The 21,067-nt window shown below is 61.5% G+C and overlaps 1 protein-coding gene across 1 annotated transcript in view; it reads left to right on the top strand.

Annotated features, from left to right (window-relative positions):
* SLC4A1 (solute carrier family 4 member 1 (Diego blood group)) overlaps positions 1 to 21,067 on the top strand; it is a 47,362-nt gene that overhangs the window by 14,192 nt on the left and 12,103 nt on the right. The window contains exons 4-15 of the mRNA XM_075911504.2: positions 3,763 to 3,848; positions 7,987 to 8,164; positions 9,331 to 9,466; positions 10,191 to 10,332; positions 10,563 to 10,644; positions 11,803 to 11,987; positions 13,432 to 13,642; positions 14,390 to 14,599; positions 14,769 to 14,917; positions 15,651 to 15,845; positions 19,310 to 19,462; positions 20,734 to 20,826. Coding sequence (XP_075767619.2) covers positions 3,763 to 3,848; positions 7,987 to 8,164; positions 9,331 to 9,466; positions 10,191 to 10,332; positions 10,563 to 10,644; positions 11,803 to 11,987; positions 13,432 to 13,642; positions 14,390 to 14,599; positions 14,769 to 14,917; positions 15,651 to 15,845; positions 19,310 to 19,462; positions 20,734 to 20,826 — 1,820 coding nt within the window. The remainder of the gene's footprint in view (positions 1 to 3,762; positions 3,849 to 7,986; positions 8,165 to 9,330; positions 9,467 to 10,190; positions 10,333 to 10,562; positions 10,645 to 11,802; positions 11,988 to 13,431; positions 13,643 to 14,389; positions 14,600 to 14,768; positions 14,918 to 15,650; positions 15,846 to 19,309; positions 19,463 to 20,733; positions 20,827 to 21,067) is intronic.

Below are 21,067 nucleotides of genomic sequence, written 5' to 3'. Positions count from 1 at the left end.
TTTGATAACGCACCCCAGCGCTAATTAGGACTAGAGTTCAGCCTGGATTCGCTCCTCCTGCCCTTTGGGCAAGAGACTGATTCTGGCCCCGATTCAGACTTTGTGACTGACCTGCTACCACCATCTCTAAGCCAGCAAGCACCTGGGTTCGAACCTCCCCCCTGACTCTGAGGGAGTCCGGGTCTGGAGCCAGATTCTGCCCTCTGGATTCGTCTCTAATACAGCACACGCGGGCCCGGCGGCTGCCAGATCGGGTCTCCCAGACCCACTGGTACCTGCCCAGAGAGGCAGAGGCTTGTGGGTCTGAAAATGGTGAGGAACCCAGAGGGGAGGGAAGAGATCAGCTAATGCAGTCACGCACTCTGCCTTTGTGAGGTACTGGAGGGGGCACGCCCCATGCCAACAGAACGCTCCCCCTGGCACCCTGCTGCCGGCATCCTAGTGCCAGCCAATCCATTGCTGTTGTGTGCCAGGGTGCCAGCTCTAGCCACTACCCCCCTGCACCCTGGCCCCAAGGGCTACATCTACACGCCCCCTCTTGCGCGAGAAAATATGCAAATGAAGCGAAGCAGTGCATATCGCTACGCCTCATTTGCATACTTCACGAGCCACCGTTTTTGCACAAGGGGCTTTTGTGCAAAAAGGTGCCGTCTACACGGCTCCTTTTCGTGCAAAAACCCTCTCTTGCACAAGAGCCGTTCTGCTGCTTTTTTCAGGAAGAACGGCTCTTGCGCAAGAGAGGGGTTTTGCGCAAAAAGGAGCCGTGTGGACGGCTCCTTTTTGCACAAAAGCCCCGTGTGCAAAATGGCGGCTCATTAAGTATGCAAATGAGGCGTGGCGCCGCTTTGCCTCATTTGCATATTTTCTTGTGCAAGGGAGGGCAGTGTAGACGTAGCTTAGGAGTCTGCAGTAGTTCTTACCCCTCCGAGCCCAGCCTCCGCGCTGATGGCACAAGGCTTTCAAATAGCCCCAGGGCACGTTGGGTGGCTGCTGGAACCGCTTGGCATCAGGACGCGTGACTTTGCCCCTCCCTGGCAGTGACCCACGGCGGCCTCGCTGTCAGTTTCCCCATAATCGCCTGGTTATTGATGTTAAATAAAGGGCTTGTTTTGACTAAAGACAGAAGCCACTTGTGGCTGAGCTGTTACTGTCACCAGCCAGCGCGAGGCAGCTCCCGGAGCATGCGGTGTGTTGGCTTCTGGGAGCGAGCCCCTCGTGGGGGAGTGTGTTTGTGTGTGTTCTCCGGGGGCGGTGGGCTGTGCGTTTTGTGTGGGGGACCACTGGTCTCCATTTGCAGTGGAGAGAATCTGTATGTGTCGGTGGCGTTGTGCGGAGGTGGGCTTCGGCCTTTTGAATATCGGTGTGGCTGCAAGCTGCGGGTCTCTGTGGGAGCGCTGTGTGTGTGTTGCGTGCACCCATCCCAGATGAAGCGTGTGTGGTTGTGAGCTGCGAGTCTGTGTGTCAGGTGTGGGGATGAAAGCGGTGTGACTCAGCCGGAGCGTGAGCGGTGTGTGTGGTGCGTGTGGATGTGAGCTGCGTGTCGGTGCGTGCGACTACCTGTGTGTGAGGTGTGCGTCTCTGTGCGTTGTGAGCTACGTGTCTCTGTGTGTGAGGGGGGTGTGGGTCTGAGCTGTGGGTCTCTGTGTGGGTGTGAGCTAGATGTGACGGCAGTCTAGTTGAAGGCAGCAACCCCTGCTAGTTCTGCAGAGCAATTGCATTATTGCCCCGGGGGGCTCTGAAAGTGGGGGGCTGGTCGGTGCCAATGTCTCTGTGCCCGTAAGCAGCGGGGAGCCCCAGTCTGGAGTCCATGACACATCAGCCCCTGGCTGCAGCTCGGTGTCACGGCGGGCAGGCAGTTGTGCTGCTGGATTGCAGATCCCCTACCGCCGGGGAGAGAGGGCACCACACACGGAGGGGTTGTCCTGGGAACGCATGTCGCACCCTCTGCTCTGGTGAGGAGGCGGGAGCTGGCTGGCGCAGGGGAGGAGAGTGGACTTATGGGGGTCGGCAGCTTCCCCCGCGGTTACCGGCCTGTCCTGCCTCCCTGCTACACAAGGAGACAATCAATCAGGGGGATGTAATGTGGGGCGGTTACGTGAGGGCTGGGTGCACTGAACAGGTCTCCCCAGGGCTCCTGAGGGGCAGGCCACGTGCGTGTGACTCTCTCGTGCGTGTGACTCTCTCGTGCGTGTGACTCTCTCGTGCGTGTGACTCTCGTGCGTGTGACTCGAACTGGGAGCGTCCCCTGGGGGTGACGGGGAGCTTGGCTGAGGTGTGACACGGGTAGCACGGAGCCCCCCTGTTGTCTGCTGGGGGGAGGGCCCCAAAGCCGGCCAGAGCAGGAACAGGGGAGGGTAAAGCGGCAGTTCCTTGGAACTCAATGGCTCTCAGCCCCAGAGGTGCCTCAGGAGGGAAGAGCCCCCACGGAGGGTTAACGGCTCCAGGCCTGGGAGCGGGTCCCCCGCCCCAGGAGGGCGCCCCGGGGCCCTGTGTTTACTGTCAGCACAGCCAGAGTGCTTTTCAATTTACTATGAACACACCAGTCAATCGGGACAGGAATTCGGGGGCGGGGCCGGAGGGCGTCCCGGCCCGGCGAGACGGGGGGCAGAGGCTTATAGAATGGAAGCCCGGGGAGCCCGGCCCTTCTCGCCGAGGGTGCCCGCGAGGGCGCTGAGCTCTCAGGTAGGTGGGACCTACCGGACGCCCTGCAAGGCCTCCTCTCACCCGTGCACAGGCGCCTCGGGGGACTGGCCCCTCGGATCCCAGGGCGGGGGAAAAGCTGTGGAAGGAGCCTCAAGGCGGGTGGGGTAGAACCGAGCCACGGGAAAGATCGTTTGGGGAGAGCGGCGTGGCTCTGGCATTGTCCCCCAAGAGAGCAGAGAGTCCCACGGCTTGGGAGGGACGGGGAGTCCCGTGGGTTGGGGCTCGCCTTGCTGCCATCTCCATCCTGCCCTGGCCCCACACTGCTGTGACACTGGATCTCCCAGCGGATGGGGCATCCCCCTGGGGGTGCAGCGGAGCAACCGGCGTGCGCGAGGGGCCTTTGTGTCCCGGGCGTCCTTCGAACCTGCTCCCCTCAGCTGGCTCCCCAGCCTGCAGCTGGCGTGGCCTTCACGCCCGCCCTGCTCCTGTCTGCCCTGCGCCAGTGGGACACTGGAGGCGCCAGGGACAGGAGAACGGGCTCCCCGTGATGGGGGGGAGAGTGTGGGGTGGCCCCACCTCTTGCTTGCAGCAGAGAGGCCCATCTGCAAAGCCAGGAGCACCTGACAACGCTCTGAGGGTGTGGAGGGCAGGCAGGGTCAATCCCAGCAGCCAGAGAACGTCTGGAGGGGATGCTGGGGGGGGGGGGGCTGCACTGGGGTGCAGACACACGGCCTGTGGGAATGGCTGGGGGCCAGGGCTGGGCCCAGGCAGCCCGCCTGCCCTCTGCCACCCCTTGGCTCTACCTGTCTGTTAGAGTCCTGAAGTCAGGGGCGGGGGGCTCTCGGGAGCTGTCTCTGCCTCCCCCCCCACCCCGTCTGCCTCTGCCTCCGCCCCTCCCTAGCATCTGGGCTGAGGTGGGGCTGTTTTTCTGGGCCTGTATCAGCCCCCTCAGCCAAAGAAGCAGGAGATGTGGGAGGTGGCGGTAGCTGGAGAGGACACCCCCTCCCCACCGTGGCTCCAGGGTCAGAATAGCCCCTGGGAGGGCCGAGGCGGGAGGGGGGAGCTGGCTGGGCAGGTGGTTTTGGGGCCTGGCTAACAATCAGGTTGTTTCATACTCAGGTTACGGCTCTTTGGACCTGAGCCAGGAGGTGTCAGGGAACGTGGGGGCCGCTCGCCCATCCACCTCGAGCCGGAGGACACATGAGGTGAGCGACCTGCCCCGCTGGGATCCTGTGCAGGGCTACTCCTTGCTGGCACAGGGCCATGGCCCAGTCAGGCCCTCAGGGAGAGGTTAGACCCTGCTCTTATCCTAACACAGTGGGAAGGATGCTCTGGGAGCCAGGGAGAAAGATCCCCAGGACCTACCAGAGGACCAGGTGGCACAGGTGGGAGATCCTCCCTGGGGAACAGATGGGGAAGGGGGAGACCTTCCCTGGGGAACACATGGCGCAAGGGAAACCTTCCTTGGGAACAGGCCGGGGAAGAAGGAGTCCCTCCCTGGGGGAGCAGGAAGGAGACTATGCCTGGGGAACAGGCAGGCATCAAGGAGACCCTCCGTGGGTAACAGGCAGAGCAGAGGGAACCTTCCCTGGGGAACAGGCACGGCATGGGGACACCTCCCTGGGGAACAGGCAGAGCAGGAAGGAGACCCTCCCTGGGGAACAGGCGAAGCAGGAAGGAGACTATGCCTGGGGAACAGGTGGAGCATCAAGGGGACCCTCCGTGGGTAACAGGCAGAGCAGAGGGAACCTTCCCTGGGGAACAGGCACAGCATGGGGACACCTCCCTGGGGAACAGGCAGAGCAGGAAGGAGACCCTCCCTGGGGAACAGGCGAAGCAGGAAGGAGACTATGCCTGGGGAACAGGTGGAGCATCAAGGGGACCCTCCGTGGGTAACAGGCAGAGCAGAGGGAACCTTCCCTGGGGAACAGGCACAGCATGGGGACACCTCCCTGGGGAACAGGCAGAGCAGGAAGGAGTCCTAGGCAGTAGCCCTTGTTTGTTTTATAAACACACCCAGTGCAGTTCTGGGACAGCTGTTTTCCCAGCCATCACTCAGCCGCTTAATGACCGTTCAAAGACCTTGTTTCCTGGGCAGCTGGGATAGTCTGCTTCCAGTTATGGAGGCAACTTCAGACTGGTCTGAACTGCCCCTGTGCACATGGCGCTGGAGGCAGCCGGTCCGGGCGGGTGCAGGTAGCACCGAGCCCGCCTGTCCTGACACGCTGCCGGAGCCGGGTTTGCTCCGAGGGCTCATGCCCTGCTTGGAAAGGGCCATCACTTTGCTAATGCCCCAGCCAGCGGGGCAGCGCTCTGCCAGCGCTGGAGGGGCAGGTGAACCGGGTCAGAGCAGGGGGAGTTTTCACCCCTTTGTCTCACCTTTTTCTCCTTCCATTTCTGGGCCAGTTCTGAGCAGCTTTGGGAGGCTCCCCCCTGGATTTAGGGCACCTCGCTATCCCTTCCCGGAGTGTGGTCCTCAGGCCAGGCTGGGCCTTAGAAACACCCGCTGCATGGACACTGGGCAGCCCAGGCTGGGAGCTGGGAAGCCAGAAGGAACCACAGGGCCTGTCTCGATCCAGCTGCAAAAAAATCCCCTTTCTATTCCGCCCAGCCCAGTATGAAATCACATCAAATTCCCCAGCCCCCCAGGGAAGGGTCTGAGAGAGGGAGCCAAAGAACAACGGCCACTGGGTGACGCCTTCTGGGGACAGCCTGCTGCTGTGGGTAGCTAGCAGGAAGCATGCAGGGAGCAGACCAGTAATCCCCACTGTGCAGGACTCTTGCTTTCAATGGGGAGCCCCCTGCTCTGGGTCCTAGCCTGCAGCAGAGGGGTCAGAGCACCTCCTAGTGGCCACAGAAGGACACAGCTTGATTTTCAGCTGGTGCAGCTCCACTGAAGTCAATGGGGCTACACTCAGTTACCCCAGCTGCCGTTCAGGTCCAGAGAGTTTGCATCAGACCAGAGTTCCCTGTAAGCTGAACGCTGGGGCGGCCAGCCAGGAGTGATTCCAATGCTGCTCATCTGATTAGCAGCGCACTCTCAGCTGGCAGCTTGTAGAATAGGAATAGAGATGTAGCCGTGTTAGTCTAGTCTAACTGAAACAAAAAACAGGACTACGTAGCACTTTAAAGACTAACAAGATGGTTTATTAGGTGATGAGCTTTCGTGGGCCATTGTGTTTCTACTGGTGGTGCACATCCACACATGTTTCAGTGCACAGAACAAAATTGATTCCACACACCCCAATGGAAAAAAATTAGCGGGAGCATCACATCAGACTCTGGGGAGGGGGAAGATGGGGTAGAAAGGAGAGATGATACCACAGGATTGGGGGACTCCTCCCTGCAGAGCCTTCCTCATACTTCAATCCTGTCTGTTCCTGTCGCTCACGCTGAAACAAGCAGCGGATCTTTCTCCCCACCATGTGTCCCTATCTAGTATCAGCAGCACAGGAGCAATCTATGTAGTGGGGGTGCCTCTGAACCAAACTGTAACCCCTGTTTATGAAGGGAACCACTTCCCCTCTAGTTCCAGCACCTTAGCCTAGCTCCTCACTCTACCTTCCGATGAGGCTGAAAGGCATCACCTTTTACATTCATTCAAGGACATGCTTGTTTGCCCCAGGCCTAAAAGTGGCCTGGGGAACTGACCACCACCAGATGTCACTGAGGCAGGAGTTCCAAAGGGCTCAGCCATGTCTGTGGATAACGCGAGCATGCACTGTCCCCGTATGGCGGAGAAAGGGTGCCAGTGCTCCTGCTTCGGGTCGGAGCCGGCTGTTAAAGCCTGATTTTCCAAAGAGCTCAGGGCTGGACTTTCCAAAGAGCTCCGCCCCCATAGAGGCACCTCGATGAGGGTGTGTCTAGCCTACGCCTCTCTGTCGACATTTTTTGAGGAATACAGGAGCTGTCGAAAAAGGGTTTATTTTTGACAGATCCATGTCTAGTCTGCCTTTTAAAAAAAAACAAACTCCGTTTCGAAAAAAAAGTGGTGGCCATGTTTATGCTAATGAAGCACGGGATATTTAAATCCCTGCTTCCTTAGAAATTTCGAAGTGCCTGATTTGCATCCCTCTGTCGACAGAGGGATGCAGTCTAGACATACCTGAGAGCCAGAGTTTATAAAGTTCTCAGCACCCAGCATGCACCTATGCTCAGCTGATTTGAAAATCTGGCCCAGAATCACATGGGGATTGGGAAGAGTCCTGGGGAAGTTACTCCATGACCATGACAGTCAACTAAGGGAATTTCTTGCAACTTTGCTTAGCGTTGGCCTCTGGCTCCTAGACAGATCCGGGCTGGCTGCCAGGCAGACGGATCACGTTTCCCCCAAAGCCACAATTGTTAGCCATGCTTATCTTGTATCCCTGTGTGCTCTCCATTGGTCCAGCTCGCTCAGAATTTCAAGCCCAGCCTCCCTTTGCAGATGAATCGATACCCTGGAACAATACCATGAGCCCAGAAGGTGTCAGGTTCCTGGAGCTGATTTGCTCTGGATTCTGGGGTGAGAGGTGCACTGGAGTTTAGGGAAATGGATCACCTCCCGGAGTCTGGTGGGGTGTTGGGCACCAGCTGGACAGGGCATTAGAGAGTTTGGACACTTGTCTCTTCCTTTAGAGGACGCGTTACTATTGGATCCATGCTCATATGGTGCTAACCTCCCTTCCCCACACCCTTCCAGCTCGACCCTGCTGCTGCTGAGGGGTGCATGGGACCCCTGAGTTCCTACAGCGGGGGGGAAGGGAGATGGATCACTGTATTCCCTGGATAAAATTGCCTGAAGGCACCCAACCCCACAGCATAGGAATCAGGCATCTGACTCCCCTTTGGGAAGGCGCCTGTCGCTCAGAGCAGAGCAGGGGTTAAGTGGAGGCCAGAGTGTGGGACCCCAAATCTGCCCAAGGCTGCCAGAACTAGGAGGACTCTGTCAGCCCCTGGTATTGGACAGGGAGTTCTTTGGGGTGTCACGGTCCCGGTGGGGCAGGAAGGAGGGAGTGGGCTACCTGAGCCACACTGCATGCGTGAGCAACCCTCGGAAACTGTCAGCCACGTGGGCCTAGGCTGAGTCCCACGAGCAAGGAGCCGAGCTCAAGGAAGCGGGTGGGACATCCCGGCTGCAGAGCCCAGAGTTTGCGTGGGCGGAGCTTGAGAGGTGGGCAGAGCCAGAAGTAAGCCTGCCATCCTCCCTCGCAGCGCTACTGGCTCAGGCTCCCGGCACACTCAGGCAGGCATCCGTCACCCCACTCGCCCTCATCACCGCTGGGTTATGGCGAGGTTGGGGCCACCTCTTTGGAGCCCAGCCTGCTCTCCAGCGCCTGCGTCCTGCCCCTCTTCTCTCCCCAGGCATACGTGGAGTTACAGGAACTGGTCATGGACAGGAACAACGAGCTGCGGTGGATGGAGGCCGGCCACTGGATCAAGCTGGAGGAGGACTTTGAGGAGGCGGGGCACTGGGGGAGGCCGCACCTCACGTACCTGACGTTCCGCAGCCTGCTGGAGGTGCGCAGGGCCTTCACCAAAGGTGAGGCGAGGGGCGGTCAGCAGCCACAGCCTGGGGCGGGGGAGGAGAGGGAGAAACCGACCGCGAGCCAGCGAGGAAGGAAATAAAGAGCCAGGGACAAGGGAACGGGGCAGGGGAGACCAAGGAAGAGAGAGCCACATCTGGCAGCATCTGGGCGATACCTGTAAGTGAGGCTCACTGGAGAAGCCAGTCAGCTTGGCCCTGCTGATGGGAAGCGTGGCACCCGATTGGCCAACAAGCCCAACATCCTGCCTCCCCCAGGGGCCATCTGTGACATAGCGGGGGGGCTGTCTGCTCTGTAACCCGGTGTCCCCCTGCCCTGTGATGTGTGATTTCCACTGACTCACCTCCACCTGTATTAGCCCACACACCTGATAACAAGGTTCTGTCCCCAGGGGAGAGACAAAGGGAGGGAGGCGGAGACGAACATCTGGTTTGGGGACAGGGTCAGGGAGCGAGGCAGTCTCGGGGTGGAACCATGGAGGAAACAGACTAAGGAGGAGGCTGGAATCTAGGGGCCCAGGGACCCCATCTCAAGGGGGCTGAGGCATCCTGGCCCAGACTCCTGTAGACACATCCCGTCTATGCGGTGCTGTATCCTGGAGAAGCAATAAACCCTCCTCTATTCTACTGGCTGGCGGAGTCTGTTCTTGCTGCTATGGATCGGAGGAACCCTGACTCGCTGTCACACCATCGACAGCAGCTTCCAGGACTCCAGTCACAGACAAATGCAGAATAAGCTGGGAAATTCCTTCCTGACCCTCACCAGCCAATTGTCAGCTTGTGCCCTGAAGCATGTGGGTGGATCATGTTGCAGGGGTAGGATAGAAACAACGATTTGGCAGGTGGGAGAGGAGTGGGGACCAGGAAGGAAAGACAGAGACTATGGAGTGAAAGAAGAGAACCGAATCAAGGAAGGTGGGAGCAGATGCTACTGCTCCCTCACATCTCTGTCATCACGTACTCGCCTCCCCACGCCGGGGCAAAGTGCTACCAGAGGCACCCAGGCATCGCACCTCCCGGGGCAGGATCAGAGGCGGAGGGAGCAGAGCGGAGGAGAGGCATCTGTGAGATGGAGAAGGGGAGTCCCATGGCCTGGGTGACTCATGGCTTGAGTGGGGAGGGAGGACTCCAGGCCCAGTGACCTCTGCCCTTCCCCCCACCAGGCACTGTCCTTCTGGACCTGCCTGAGAAGTTCCTGGCAGGCATCACCAATCAGCTGATAGACCGAATGATCCTGGAAGGGCAGCTCAAGCCACAGGACAGAGAGGAGACCCTGAGAGCCCTGCTGCTGCAGCACAGGTACCTGCCGCCGCGGGGATGGGCTGTGGCCTGGCCTGCTCTCGGGAGCCAGGAGAGCGGGAGTCCAAGGAGGGGAGGGGCGGCTATTCCGAGCGGGAGCGTTTCATCCTGCAGGCTCCTTTGCACAAGCGCCTGTCCCACGGACACAGGTGCAAATGGCAGTGCAGTGTGCAAGCTCGTGCGAAGGGGTGGGTTGTGGGGGGGGGAGGGAACTGGGCAGACTTTGCCTGGCCACCCTCCCCAGATCCAGCCCCCTTCTTCCACTTCCTAAGCTGTGCGGCGTGGCTGGCTGCTGTTCAGCAGTGGCCATGTCCCAGCCCAGAGGTGGCCGCATTGCAGTAGCGGGTGAAGGGAGTCGAGGGGCCAGCGCCCAAGGGGTGTGTGTGGTGTTGGAGGTTCCTTTGCAATGACATGCGCGAGCGACGTTAATTTATTAATTAGGAGAAGGAACAATTCTTTGGTCAGTGGGAGCAGGCGGGCGGGGGGCGGGGGGCGGGGGGAGACGGGGGCGGACAAATCCTGCCTTGCTGAGCAGCGTCTCCCCCCGGGTCAGAACGTAAGAGCGGCCACACTGGGTGAGACCAAAGGTCCATCTCGTCCAGTGTCCCTGTCTGCCACCGTGGGAATCGTCACGTGATCCATCCCCTCTCGCCCTTCCCAGCGTCTGGCAAACAGAGGCCAGGCTGGACCAACTCTGGATTTTTTTCCTCCCCCCTTTCTGCAGCCACCCAAATGGGTCTGAATCGCTGGGCACCCTTCCCCTGGGCCAGCTGCAGCGAACGGAGGCGAAGGACGAGGCCGCCATCCAGCCCCTGCTGCCGGAACATCATCAGATCGAGATGCAGCAGCTCCCGGGCACAGAGCAGGCAAGGCACCGGCGGGCCGGGGCGCACGTGGCTGGGGAACATCAGGAGGAGCGCTAATGGGGGCAGGGGACAGAGGGGCCCGCCAGCAGCCTGCATGTGCAGGGCCAGCTTGTGGAGTGCGGGCATCTCGGCGGGGGTGGGGAGGGGTTCTCTGCACGGGTGCTGGTCCAGCTGGGGGGCAAGCCCTGGATCGGCAGAGCGAGCTGAGGAGTCAATTGGCCTCTCCGCAGGAAGGGCCCGGGGGCCACGCCCCTAGGAAACAGCTCCTGGAGAAAATCCCAGAGGATGCAGAGGCCACCCTGGTCCTTGTAGGTAAGCACCCCCCCCTCCCGCGGCCCCTGGGGCCCCGAGCTCTGCTCTCCATCGTGGGAAGGCAGAGCAGCCGGCGAGATCCTGCTCTTGATGCTGGGCACCAGAACCCGGCCGGGCAAGACCAGTTGTGGGTCAGGAGATGCCACTTGTGGGGCGCGGCAGAGGCTGGCCTGGGCGGGAGGGAGGCCCCTAGTCCAGTTGTGGGTCAGGAGATGCCACTTGTGGGGCGCGGCAGAGGCTGGCCTGGGCGGGGGGGAGGCCCCTAGTCCAGTTGTGGGTCAGGAGATGCCACTTGTGGGGCGCGGCAGAGGCTGGCCTGGGCGGGAGGGAGGCCCCTAGTCCAGTTGTGGGTCAGGAGATGCCACTTGTGGGGCGCGGCAGAGGCTGGCCTGGGCGGGGGGGAGGCCCCGAGTCCAGTTGTGGGTCAGGAGATGCCACTGGTGGGGCGCGGCAGAGGCTGGCCTGGGCGGGAGGGAGGCCCCTAGTCCAGTTGTGGGTCAGGAGATGCCACTTGTGGGGCGCGGCAGAGGCTGGCCTGGGCGGGAGGGAGGCCCCGAGTCCAGTTGTGGGTCAGGAGATGCCACTTGTGGGGCGCGGCAGAGGCTGGCCTGGGCGGGGGGGAGGCCCCGAGTCCAGTTGTGGGTCAGGAGATGCCACTGGTGGGGCGCGGCAGAGGCTGGCCTGGGCGGGAGGGAGGCTCCCAGTCCAGTTGTGGGTCAGGAGATGCCACTTGTGGGGCGCGGCAGAGGCTGGCCTGGGCGGGGGGGAGGCCCCTAGTCCAGTTGTGGGTCAGGAGATGCTACTTGTGGGGCGCGGCAGAGGCTGGCCTGGGCGGGGGGGAGGCCCCTAGTCCAGTTGTGGGTCAGGAGATGCCACTTGTGGGGCGCGGCAGAGGCTGGCCTGGGCGGGGGGGAGGCCCCACATTCTGGCTTTCGCTGTCTCGTGCACTTGGGCAGCTCTCTCTGTGCGGCTTGGCCTGCGCGTCTGGCTGGAGTCACCTCGCTCACCGTGCTCGTCTCTCTCTCCCTCTTCCCCCGCCTCTCCGGCTCTTTCGCCCTCTCCCCCCGCAGCCCGTGGCCTGGGCGTGGCGCCCGTCCCCCTCTGCCCCTGGGCCGAGCCCTGCCACTGACCCCCGCTCCCGTCCCCTCCTGTCTCCAGGCCGCGCCGCCTTCCTCGAGCGCCCCACCTTGGCCTTCGTGCGCCTGAGGGAAGCGGTGGAGCTGGACTCGGTCCTGCAGGTGCCGGTGCCCGTGAGGTTCCTCTTCATGGTGCTGGGCCCTGACGCCCCGCACATCAGTTACCACGAGATCGGACGGGCCGTCTCCACCATGATGGCAGAAAGGGTACGGCAGCCCCCCCGGCGGGGGTAGGGGTCTGCGCCCCCGGCACCCCACGCAGCGGCGCCTTCCCCCATGTGCACACAGAATAGGGCAGCTGCATCCCGCTCCCCGGAAGCCACATACGGCCCCGTCTCAAACGCGCCCGTTAAAGGCCTTTGGCTTCCCCCCGCCCTGGCCCGAGCGATATTTCCATCAGAGCCAGGGGAATCGGGGGTGGGGGTGGGGGGTCAGAGCCAGGGAATCTGGGGGGGGGGGGGTCAGAGCCAGGGAATCTGGGGGGACAGGGGGGCAGAGCCAGGGGAATCTAACGGAACGGGGGGAGAGGGGGGTCAAAGCCAGGCAAATCTACGGGGAGGGGAGGTCAGAGCCAGGGGAATCTTGGGGGGGGGGGGGGGGTCAGAGCTGGGGGATTCTAGGGGGGAGGGAGTCAGAACCAGGGGATTCTAGGGGGTGGGGAGCGTTGCAGAGCTGGAGGGAAGCGATTTTGCCGTCTGTCCTGGCGGGGCTGGAAGGAGACGCCCTCATTTTAAGGGCCGGATCCACTCGTGAAGGGCTCTCCATCCGCTTGGACCGCGCCGCGGGGGGAGATGGGGGCTTGACCCAGTTCACTCACCACGAGGCTCTCCCTCCCGGCCGAGCAGCTCCCTTGCCAGGCTGGCAGTCCCTGCCGGCGGGCACCCCAGCCCTGGGTTGGTCTCTGACGGTACCTCAGCCCGCCGGCCGGCTCACCGGCTCAAGACCACCCCAGGGGTGTCTTTAAACACCAACAAAAGGCCCTGCCCCCTCTCCGGGACTCTGCCCCAGCCCTGGGATGGGCTCAGGGACCCCAGCAGAAGAGCTGCGCCCCTCCATCTCAACCCGCTTCCTTCGGGGCTGGAAGCAGAACCCAGCCTCACTCTGTACTCCGGGCTGTGGCCCAGGGCCGGGCGCTGAACAGCTAGGTCTGTCCCTCTACCGGGGCCGCAGGTCTGTCTGCCCACCTCCAGTTCCCCCTCAGTCTCTGCACCTTGTCCTGCTTCGGGCAAGGTCTCATTTCCAGCTCCCCTGAGCCTCGGGCCTAGCTCTCAGGCTTTGTCGCCTCTTCCCTCAGGGAACGTGGTGGAAAGTACCTGGCTGTCCCCAGGTTCTCCAAGCTGCCATATTACGGGTGTAAACCCCTAGGGCGAGTTAACCAGCTGTTCTAGCCCCGCTGGCCAGAGGCCAGGTCTGCACTACAACCGTGCATTAGTGTAACGGGTGTGAAAAATCCACACCCCCGTGCGACGCAGCGAGACCAACCTACCCCCCCAACGTAGGACGTGCTATGCGGACGGAGAGCTTCTGCCTTCTCCCGCGGGCATAGCAGCATCTTCCCCGAAGCGTTTTCAGTGTAGACCCGCCCTGAGCTGCGGTAACAGGAGCCCAGCTAGCCGGACGGTCCCTTCCTGAGCCTCGCTCTCCCCGGCAGGGCTTCCGCAGGGACGCCTACCTGGCGGAGGACCGCCAGGACCTGATAAAGGGCGTGGAGGAGTTTCTGGACTGCAGCATCGTCCTCCCGCCCTGCGAGATCCAGAACGAGCAGTTGCTCCGGAGCCTGGTGCCCATGCAGAAGGAGCTGCTGCGGAAGAGGTACCTGCCGGCCGAGAAGACGCCGGAAATGAAGATCGTAAAGGACTTGGGTATGGCACAGTCTGGAGGCAGCACGTAGGTTCTGGAGAAACCTCTTGTCCTAGCCCCCCTCCCCCCCCCACACACACACCCTGGCCTGTGCCCCGCTGGGGATGCCTGGGAGACGGCCCGAACACAAAAGCCATGTTGCGCCAGAGTAGAGCAGAGGAGATTTCTCTACATTCTGCAGAGCAGAGACAGCGCCCTCGGCCACTGCCCCGATGGTCCTGCCGGGCCACCGGAAGGGGGGGAGATGCGTGAATGGGGCCCTCCTGGGCAGCTGGGGGTGGTTTCCTGGGGAGCAGCCCAGGCCTGAGGGAGCGTGGATGCTGAGGTGCAATGCAGCTCTGGGTTTAGGTTTGGCCCCTCCATGGGGAGGGCAGGGTGAAGGGGAGCCTGACGCCGAGTGCACGGGGGGGACCCACTTGCAGCTGAGGAGGGGCGGCGCTGGGAGGGCAGGTTTGCAGGATGGTGCTGAGAGAACATGGAGCTCAGCCCCTATTGCTTTGGAGCCCTGGAGGAGCCTGCCAGCAAACACCCTCTCTCAGCCCTGCCCCCTAAGTTTGGGGACTCCGGGGGGGAGCTCAGGAGAGTGAAGACTGAGGCTGAATTTCTCCCTCGCTCCACTCCGGTGTGGGCTTCCCAGTCCCACCGAGCAGGGGGCCATGAATTCTTCAGGAGGTGGGAGGGCATTCTTTGTACCCCCCCAGGCGTTACCTCCCCCAACCCTGCCCATGGGCGCCTTTGTCCCCCTGCAGATCTGGGCCCCGCAGAGAAGGCCCTGGAGGAGGATGACCCACTGCGGAGGACAGGCCGGCCCTTCGGGGGCCTGGTGCGGGACATCAAGCGCCGCTACCCCAAGTACCTCAGCGATATCAAGGACGCCATCAACGCCCAGTGCCTGGCTGCCGTCATCTTCATTTACTTCGCAGCCCTCTCCCCCGCCATCACCTTCGGGGGCCTGCTGGGTGAGTGGGCCCAAGCTGCTGGCCCCCCCGGGTATCAGGCTGGGTCCATGGGGCCCTGCCCCATAAGGCAGCCCCAGGCTGCCTCTGGAGAGTGAACAGGAGGGGTCGGGGGGTGCTCTGGCCTGTGGGGGTGCCCCGCTTCTCCCTGCTGACCTGCTGCTGTTTCTAGGGGACAAGACGAAAAACATGATAGGGGTCTCGGAGCTGCTGGTCTCCACGGCAGCACAAGGCTTCCTCTTCTGCCTCCTCGGCGCTCAGCCCCTGCTGGTGATCGGCTTCTCGGGGCCCCTGCTGGTCTTTGAAGAAGCCTTTTTTAAGGTCGGTGCCTTGGTTCCCTCCTCTAGTCCTGCATGTGCCCCCTGTTCCCGCCCTCCAGCAGCTTGTCCTGGCCTGTGGCTTTGCAGGGGAAGGCGCCGAAGGTCCAGCTCTCCCCACACAGCCCACAGAGTCCTTCCCGGAGACCAGTTCCTCCAGCACCGGAGGGCTGGGAGACCCCATGGGTCCCACCTCCCTTCTTCATACCCAGCCTGAGGATTGCTCCACCCATCCTTTCCAGCAGGAGGCGCTGTTCCCTCCTTACTGGGGCAGCCCTGCCCCACCACCGGGACTGCAGCAGGAGCCATGAGCCCTTGTGCCTGTGCCAATGGCCATGCTGCTAGGGTCACAGCACCCCCAGGCGTGGGGAAGAAGGCCAAGACCGGGCCGGTGTTGCTGCAGGATTCCAGGCTGGATGGCAGGAGGCAGGGTGTGGGGTGGGGCGGTGGTGAGGACAATAGTGGTGGGACCAGCATGGACTGGTCTGTCCGGGCTGAGCTGGGGAGCTGGAGGGAAGAGGTGTAGAGGAGGGAGGGGGGATGCTGGGGTGGCCTGGCTGGAGCCTTGAGACCCCAGAGTTTCTCAGACTTGAACCCGAAGGTTTAATGGGGGGGGTGGATCCAGGCTCTACCTGGTCTCAGGTAGAAGTGGAGATGAGGCCAGCGGAGGGGCCACGTGAAGGGGAGGCAAAGGAGGCTAAAGAGCTGCTTGGCTTCCCCTCTCCTCCCTCCCTCAGTTCTGTGAGGGCTACGGCATGGAGTACATCGTGGGCCGGGTCTGGATCGGCTTCTGGCTCATCATCTTGGTGCTGCTGGTGGTGGCCTTCGAGGGCAGCTTCCTGGTGCGCTACATCTCGCGCTACACCCAGGAGATCTTCTCCTTCCTCATCTCCCTCATCTTCATCTACGAGACCTTCGCCAAGCTCGTCACGGTAACGAGGGGCAGGGGGTTGGGCCGCGGCTCCGTTCAGGGGGGCTGGGTTGCCGTGGAGATAGACTCCGCTGGTATCTGCTCTGTTTGTCCACGGAGTCCATCCCCAGCCGGGTGGCAGGCGCCACCTCTGCCCCCTTCTCGTTGCTCCCAAAGCCAGGCACCGTTTTCCTTCACGTTATTTGTATCTCTCAGTGTGTCACAAGGGCGATTGTGCGTCGCACCAAGAGGCATGCACCAGCGTGTGGGTGTGCATGGGAGGGGGGCACTGTGTGTGCACGCGTGTGAGATGGGATGGGGAAGGGATTGCGTTGGCAATGGCGTGCCACAAGGTGTGATGTCAGGTGGGGGCTGGAGATGACGGCCTGTGACTTGTGCACGTGTGTGTGTATTTGTACACCTAAGCCACCTATCACTGCACTGCAGGTGTGTCGTGGCGCTATTGTAATGTTCTGCACTTGTGCATAGGTGAGGTGGAGATTGTGCACATCTGCGTTTGCGGTGGTGGGATTTGGGGGGGAGCGGTAGACGCATGGGGGTGCAGTTGTGTCCGCGGACATGACTACTTGTGGTTGTTGGTGGGTATGTCTGTGAGCAGGTGGATGGAGGGATGTGTAACGGACCTGAATGTGACTGTGTGGCTACACATGGCTGAGAGTCCACACGTCTGTGCATGCCTGCGTGTAGCGTGTTTGTGGTTCCACACGTGTTTGTTAGTCCACACGTCTGTGCATGCCTGCGTGTAGCGTGTTTGTGGTTCCACACGTGTTTGTTAGTCCACACGTCTGTGCATGCCTGCGTGTAGCGTGTTTGTGGTTCCACACGTGTTTGTTAGTCCACATGTCTGTGCATGCCTGCGTGTAGCGTGTTTGCAGAGTGCATGCATGTGTACGGAATGCATTCCTATAGAATGGGTGGGCATAGGGAAGTGTGGCAGGGCGACCTGCTGCCGGTCTCTGTGCAGCACATCTGCACATTTGCATGTAGCTGGGCAAGTCTAAATTAGGACAGTCAAGGGCTTCTTGCTCGTTATCACAAGAGCATTTCACCGCCTTGTGTTGACAGTGCTAGTCGCGTTTAACCACGTCAGCTGGCGGCGACCGACCAGGCCTCGTGGTCATGTCGTTAACCGGGACGGTCCATGTCGGCTGCAGGTGCTAAGCGATTGCTCCAGACAGCTCCTTTGGGAAACCCTGCACCTGAAGCTTTGTTGGCATCTTCGCCATATTTTACTGACCCGGTCAAAAAAATAATAATAATTTGGTGACAGGAAGTGAGGTCACCTAGACACGGTTTCCATAGAAACTGAGAAAGGGAGACAGAGAGTGTGCAACCGCGAAAGAAAAATACACCGAGAGGGAGAACTGGGAGAGAGATGGAGCCATTTGATCGGCTGCTTTCTCCCCCCTCCTCGGCCATTCAGTGCCTTGGTTTCTCTCAGGGAGGCTAGTACCGGGCTGCAATGTGGAAATCCCAGCTCCAGTGTATGATCCGGGTGGGAGAGACACCCTCCCGCCCCCTGTCTCCAGAGCAGCCAAGTGCCTCAAAGCCTCAGACCCGCCCCATCCCGGCGGAGACTCTGCACTGCCTACGGGCCTGAGGGCTGGCTTTGTGGGCAGTATGGGCAGAGCCAGCGAGGCACCAGGGCAGCCAGCTGGGTGCCCTCTGGTTGATTCCCGGTGCGGAGGATTCGCACGCGCGCCCATCCGCCAGAGAACTCACACACGCCCCCTCCTCCCCCCCAGTGCCCAGGCCGCCGTCACACACCCCACAGACGCAGCGACGCCTGCACGGACGCACTCCCAGCAGTCAGCTGCCCCCTCCCCGGAACTTTGTTTCCAAACAAACAAGGAGGATATTGAGGCTAAAAATAACGCTCCTTTACCCAGCCTTCCAAGCTGCAGCTGCTGCCGTTCCCGTGGCCCACACCCTGCCAGGCTGGGCGAGGGCACCGGTCCCTTCCTCCCCTCCCCCCGAGCCGAGTGAGCCGAAAACACCAGAAGCAGCACAAGGCAGCCAGGCGTCGCGCTGACCTCCCAGCTGGAGAGGGGGCAGATACAGAGGGACGCAGCTAGGGGGCGGGATTATCGCTGGCCCTGCTACCTCTAGGGCTGGCTCTAATCTGCCCACGCAGGGGGGCTCCCCCCGCCCCAGAGGGGAGCGATCCCACAGAGTTAGGGAGCACGCTTGGTTTCACCATCCTTCCTAGTTACCCCACTTCCCAACAGCTCCTCCTAGGGTTGCCAGATGGTTTAATCAAAAATACTGAACACGCCTGCTCCCCAAAAAAACAACCCCACTAGGGAAAAAATTCTGTTGAGGAAAAAAAAGGGGGGGGAGATGGGAAAATTGTCCCCACCAGGCTTCTGTGCGAGGGGAACAGGAAATACCAGACATTTTACATGTCCGGTATTTTCTGTTTTTTTTACCAGACGGGGGACGCAAATACCGGATTGTCCGGGTGAATTACCGGACACCTGGCAAGGCTACTCCTCTCCTCCTTGCACTCTGGCCCTGCGGGCACCTGGGCCCAGCAACTGAGACCCCTCTCCCAGCGATCTCTCAGCTGTGCTGGGCGGGATTTCCCCAGTCAGCCCAGGGGAGTTAGGTGCCCAGCTCCAACTGACTTTCAGTCGCCTTTGGAGGAGGGGGGGTTGTTTGAAAACCCCACCCGGCCCAGCTGATGTTTTTGCTCCTACGTCTGCGGCGGCCCGGGTTACATTCAGGCGTAGACATGGACGGGTTCCCAGTGCACGGACACCTGGCAGGTGGCCAGCCCTCTAGGGGTGCCAGGGGGTGCCAGCCACCGCACTGACCCCAGCACAGCGCAGCTGGGCCCGGATCCACCCTCTGCTCTGCTGGTCTCCTTTCACCCCGGGGGCGGCATGAGCTGGAATGAAACACCAGGGAAGGGCGGGGAGGTTGCCAGGACTGACACGCGCCGGGGAGGTGTGGGAATGGGACCCCAGTGTAAACCCTCTCCCTGGTCCCAGTCCCCTCCCGGCTCCCATTCCCGGCCTCCTGTCTCCTTGGGGCTGCCAGAACCAGTTAAGGGGAGGGTCCAATCTCTTTCTCTGGGATTTCATTTCCCCTGCTTTCCCCAGGCAAGCCCTTCCCACGCATCCTGCCTGAGGCAGCTCTCCTCACCGAATCTCCGTCCCTACGGAGCTGCGGACCTGGGAGCCATCCCCAAGGCGGGGTGCTGATGGGTTCTGCTCTAGGCAGGAAATAGGAGCTGGGTGTATGTCTCACAAGGGATCCCCTCTGGGATTAGCACCTCCTGGCCGTGGAGGAAGGGGCTGGTGGCACAGAGCCCAGGGAGGGGAGGGAGCCGCTGCCCCAGTGGATGGGCAGAGGAGGGAGCTGGGCGCGGGGGGAGAGCTCTACACAACTAGATGCTGGATTTTCCTGTGGTTGCCACCTGCCCTCAGTCCTGCGCCCCTAACCGGCTGGCTCCTTCCCCAGATTTTCCAGAATCACCCCCTGCAGAAAGACTACCTGTCAGCCAAGGATCCTCAACCCAACACAGCCCTGCTCTCCCTGGTCCTCATGGCCGGCACCTTCTTCATCGCCTTCTTCCTGCGCAAGTTCAAGAACAGCGCCTTCCTGCCAGGCAAGGTGGGTGTCTGGCCCGGCCTCCTTCAGACAGCCCCTGGGGGAGCCAGGTAGCTGGGCCCTCCCAGCCCTATGGGCCGGCTGTGGGTTTGAAACCTGGGACCCCCAGCACTAAAAGCCACTGAGACAGGCTAAATGTCTGATAAGTGGGGACTTAATACCACAAGCAGCAGTTTATACCTGCGGTGCTTCTATGGTAGGGTTTGCAGAGAGACTCTGTCCCCAGCAGGGGAGGACCCCCCCCCCCCACTTCCCCCCGCCCCAGGGTCCCTGCAGTGCCCAGCCCAGCTGCATGGGAGGTGGCAGGATTTGGGGCTAAACATGGTGGTTTGGGTTCAAAGTGGCTGGGAGTTGTGAACAGGGGATGGCCGGCAGCGCGGTCAGGTCTCTCCCTCCTGTGGCCATGCTGCGGCCGAGACATTCCTCCTCCGCTGGCCACCTGGGCATCCCCAGCTGTGCGTTTCCATAGCAATCCCTGCCTGAATCCTCCACCCTCCAGTCGCAGCCCCATCCCCGGCTGGTCCTCAGCCTCTCTGCTCAGCCTGCCAGCCGGGCGCGTTCTGGGACCCTGCCAAGCCCAGGTCCCCAGGTGGCCGATGGCCGTCAGGGAAGCAGAGACGCTGGGAAGGTCCCTGGGGACCTGGGTCAGATGGCTGGTGGATGCCTCTGCTCCGTAGGGAGTTTGGGGGGCGAATGGCTGCTCCGCTGCCGGCCGCAGCATGGCCTGGTTCTTCCCCTCCGTGGACAGAGGAGCAGCCTGTGCCCCCTTCCCAGAACAGCCAGTGCCCCCCCTCTGCTGGGCAGACATCTGTAGTTGGCAGGCACCCTCCATCCCAGACATCCATGGTCCTCCCGCCCCTGGATGCTGCGCAGACCAGCCGCCTCCTCCTCCGACTTCCTCCCTGAGGCCCCTCGGGTGCCGGGGCTTCCCCTCAGGCCCCAGCCTGGCTTTCGTCAGCGGGGACTCGCAGGCAGCGGTCCCAGCCAACCATGGCCAGGGCTTGGGGGCAGCTGCCAGGATCCCCCCCCAGACAGGAGCAGAGCAATTAGGTCTGAATGGCCGATCTTGAGTCAGAAGGCTCCTGGTTCTATTCCCTAGTGCCCCCAATCCTCCTAGGCGAGGCTGATTTGACCCAGGGTGGTGAGAAGCCCTGTGAGCCCTCTCCTAGGACAAATCATTTGCCCCACACTGTGGGCCTGTCCCCCCCCTACAGGGGAAAGGCCCTCTGCCCCCAGCAGGGACTCGGTTGATCAGCAGGGCTGTTTGTCCCTAGCTCCGGCGTGTGATCGGTGACTTTGGGGTCCCTATTTCCATCTTCATCATGGCGCTGGTCGACTTCTTGATCAAGGACACCACGTTCACCCAGGTGAGTAAGCGGAGACGGGGGAGGGGGCAGGGTTACGAGCGTCCGCTGCTTTTTGCAGGGGCAAGATGCGGCATGTTTGCAGATGATACCAAACTGGGTGGGGTTGCGACTTCTTTGGAGGATAGGGACATAATTCAAAATGACCTTAGCAAGTTAGAGAAATGGTCAGAGGTAAACAGGATGAGGTTTAATAAAGAGAAATGCAAAGTGCTCCACTTAGGAAGGAACAATCAGTTCCATA

This window comes from Pelodiscus sinensis, chromosome 29 (genome assembly GCF_052426305.1).
Source record: "Pelodiscus sinensis isolate ZL-2025 chromosome 29, ASM5242630v1, whole genome shotgun sequence".
Classification (NCBI taxonomy): domain Eukaryota; kingdom Metazoa; phylum Chordata; order Testudines; family Trionychidae; genus Pelodiscus; species Pelodiscus sinensis.
Note: the sequence above shows the minus strand (reverse complement) of the source record. Positions and strands in the feature narration are given on the sequence as shown.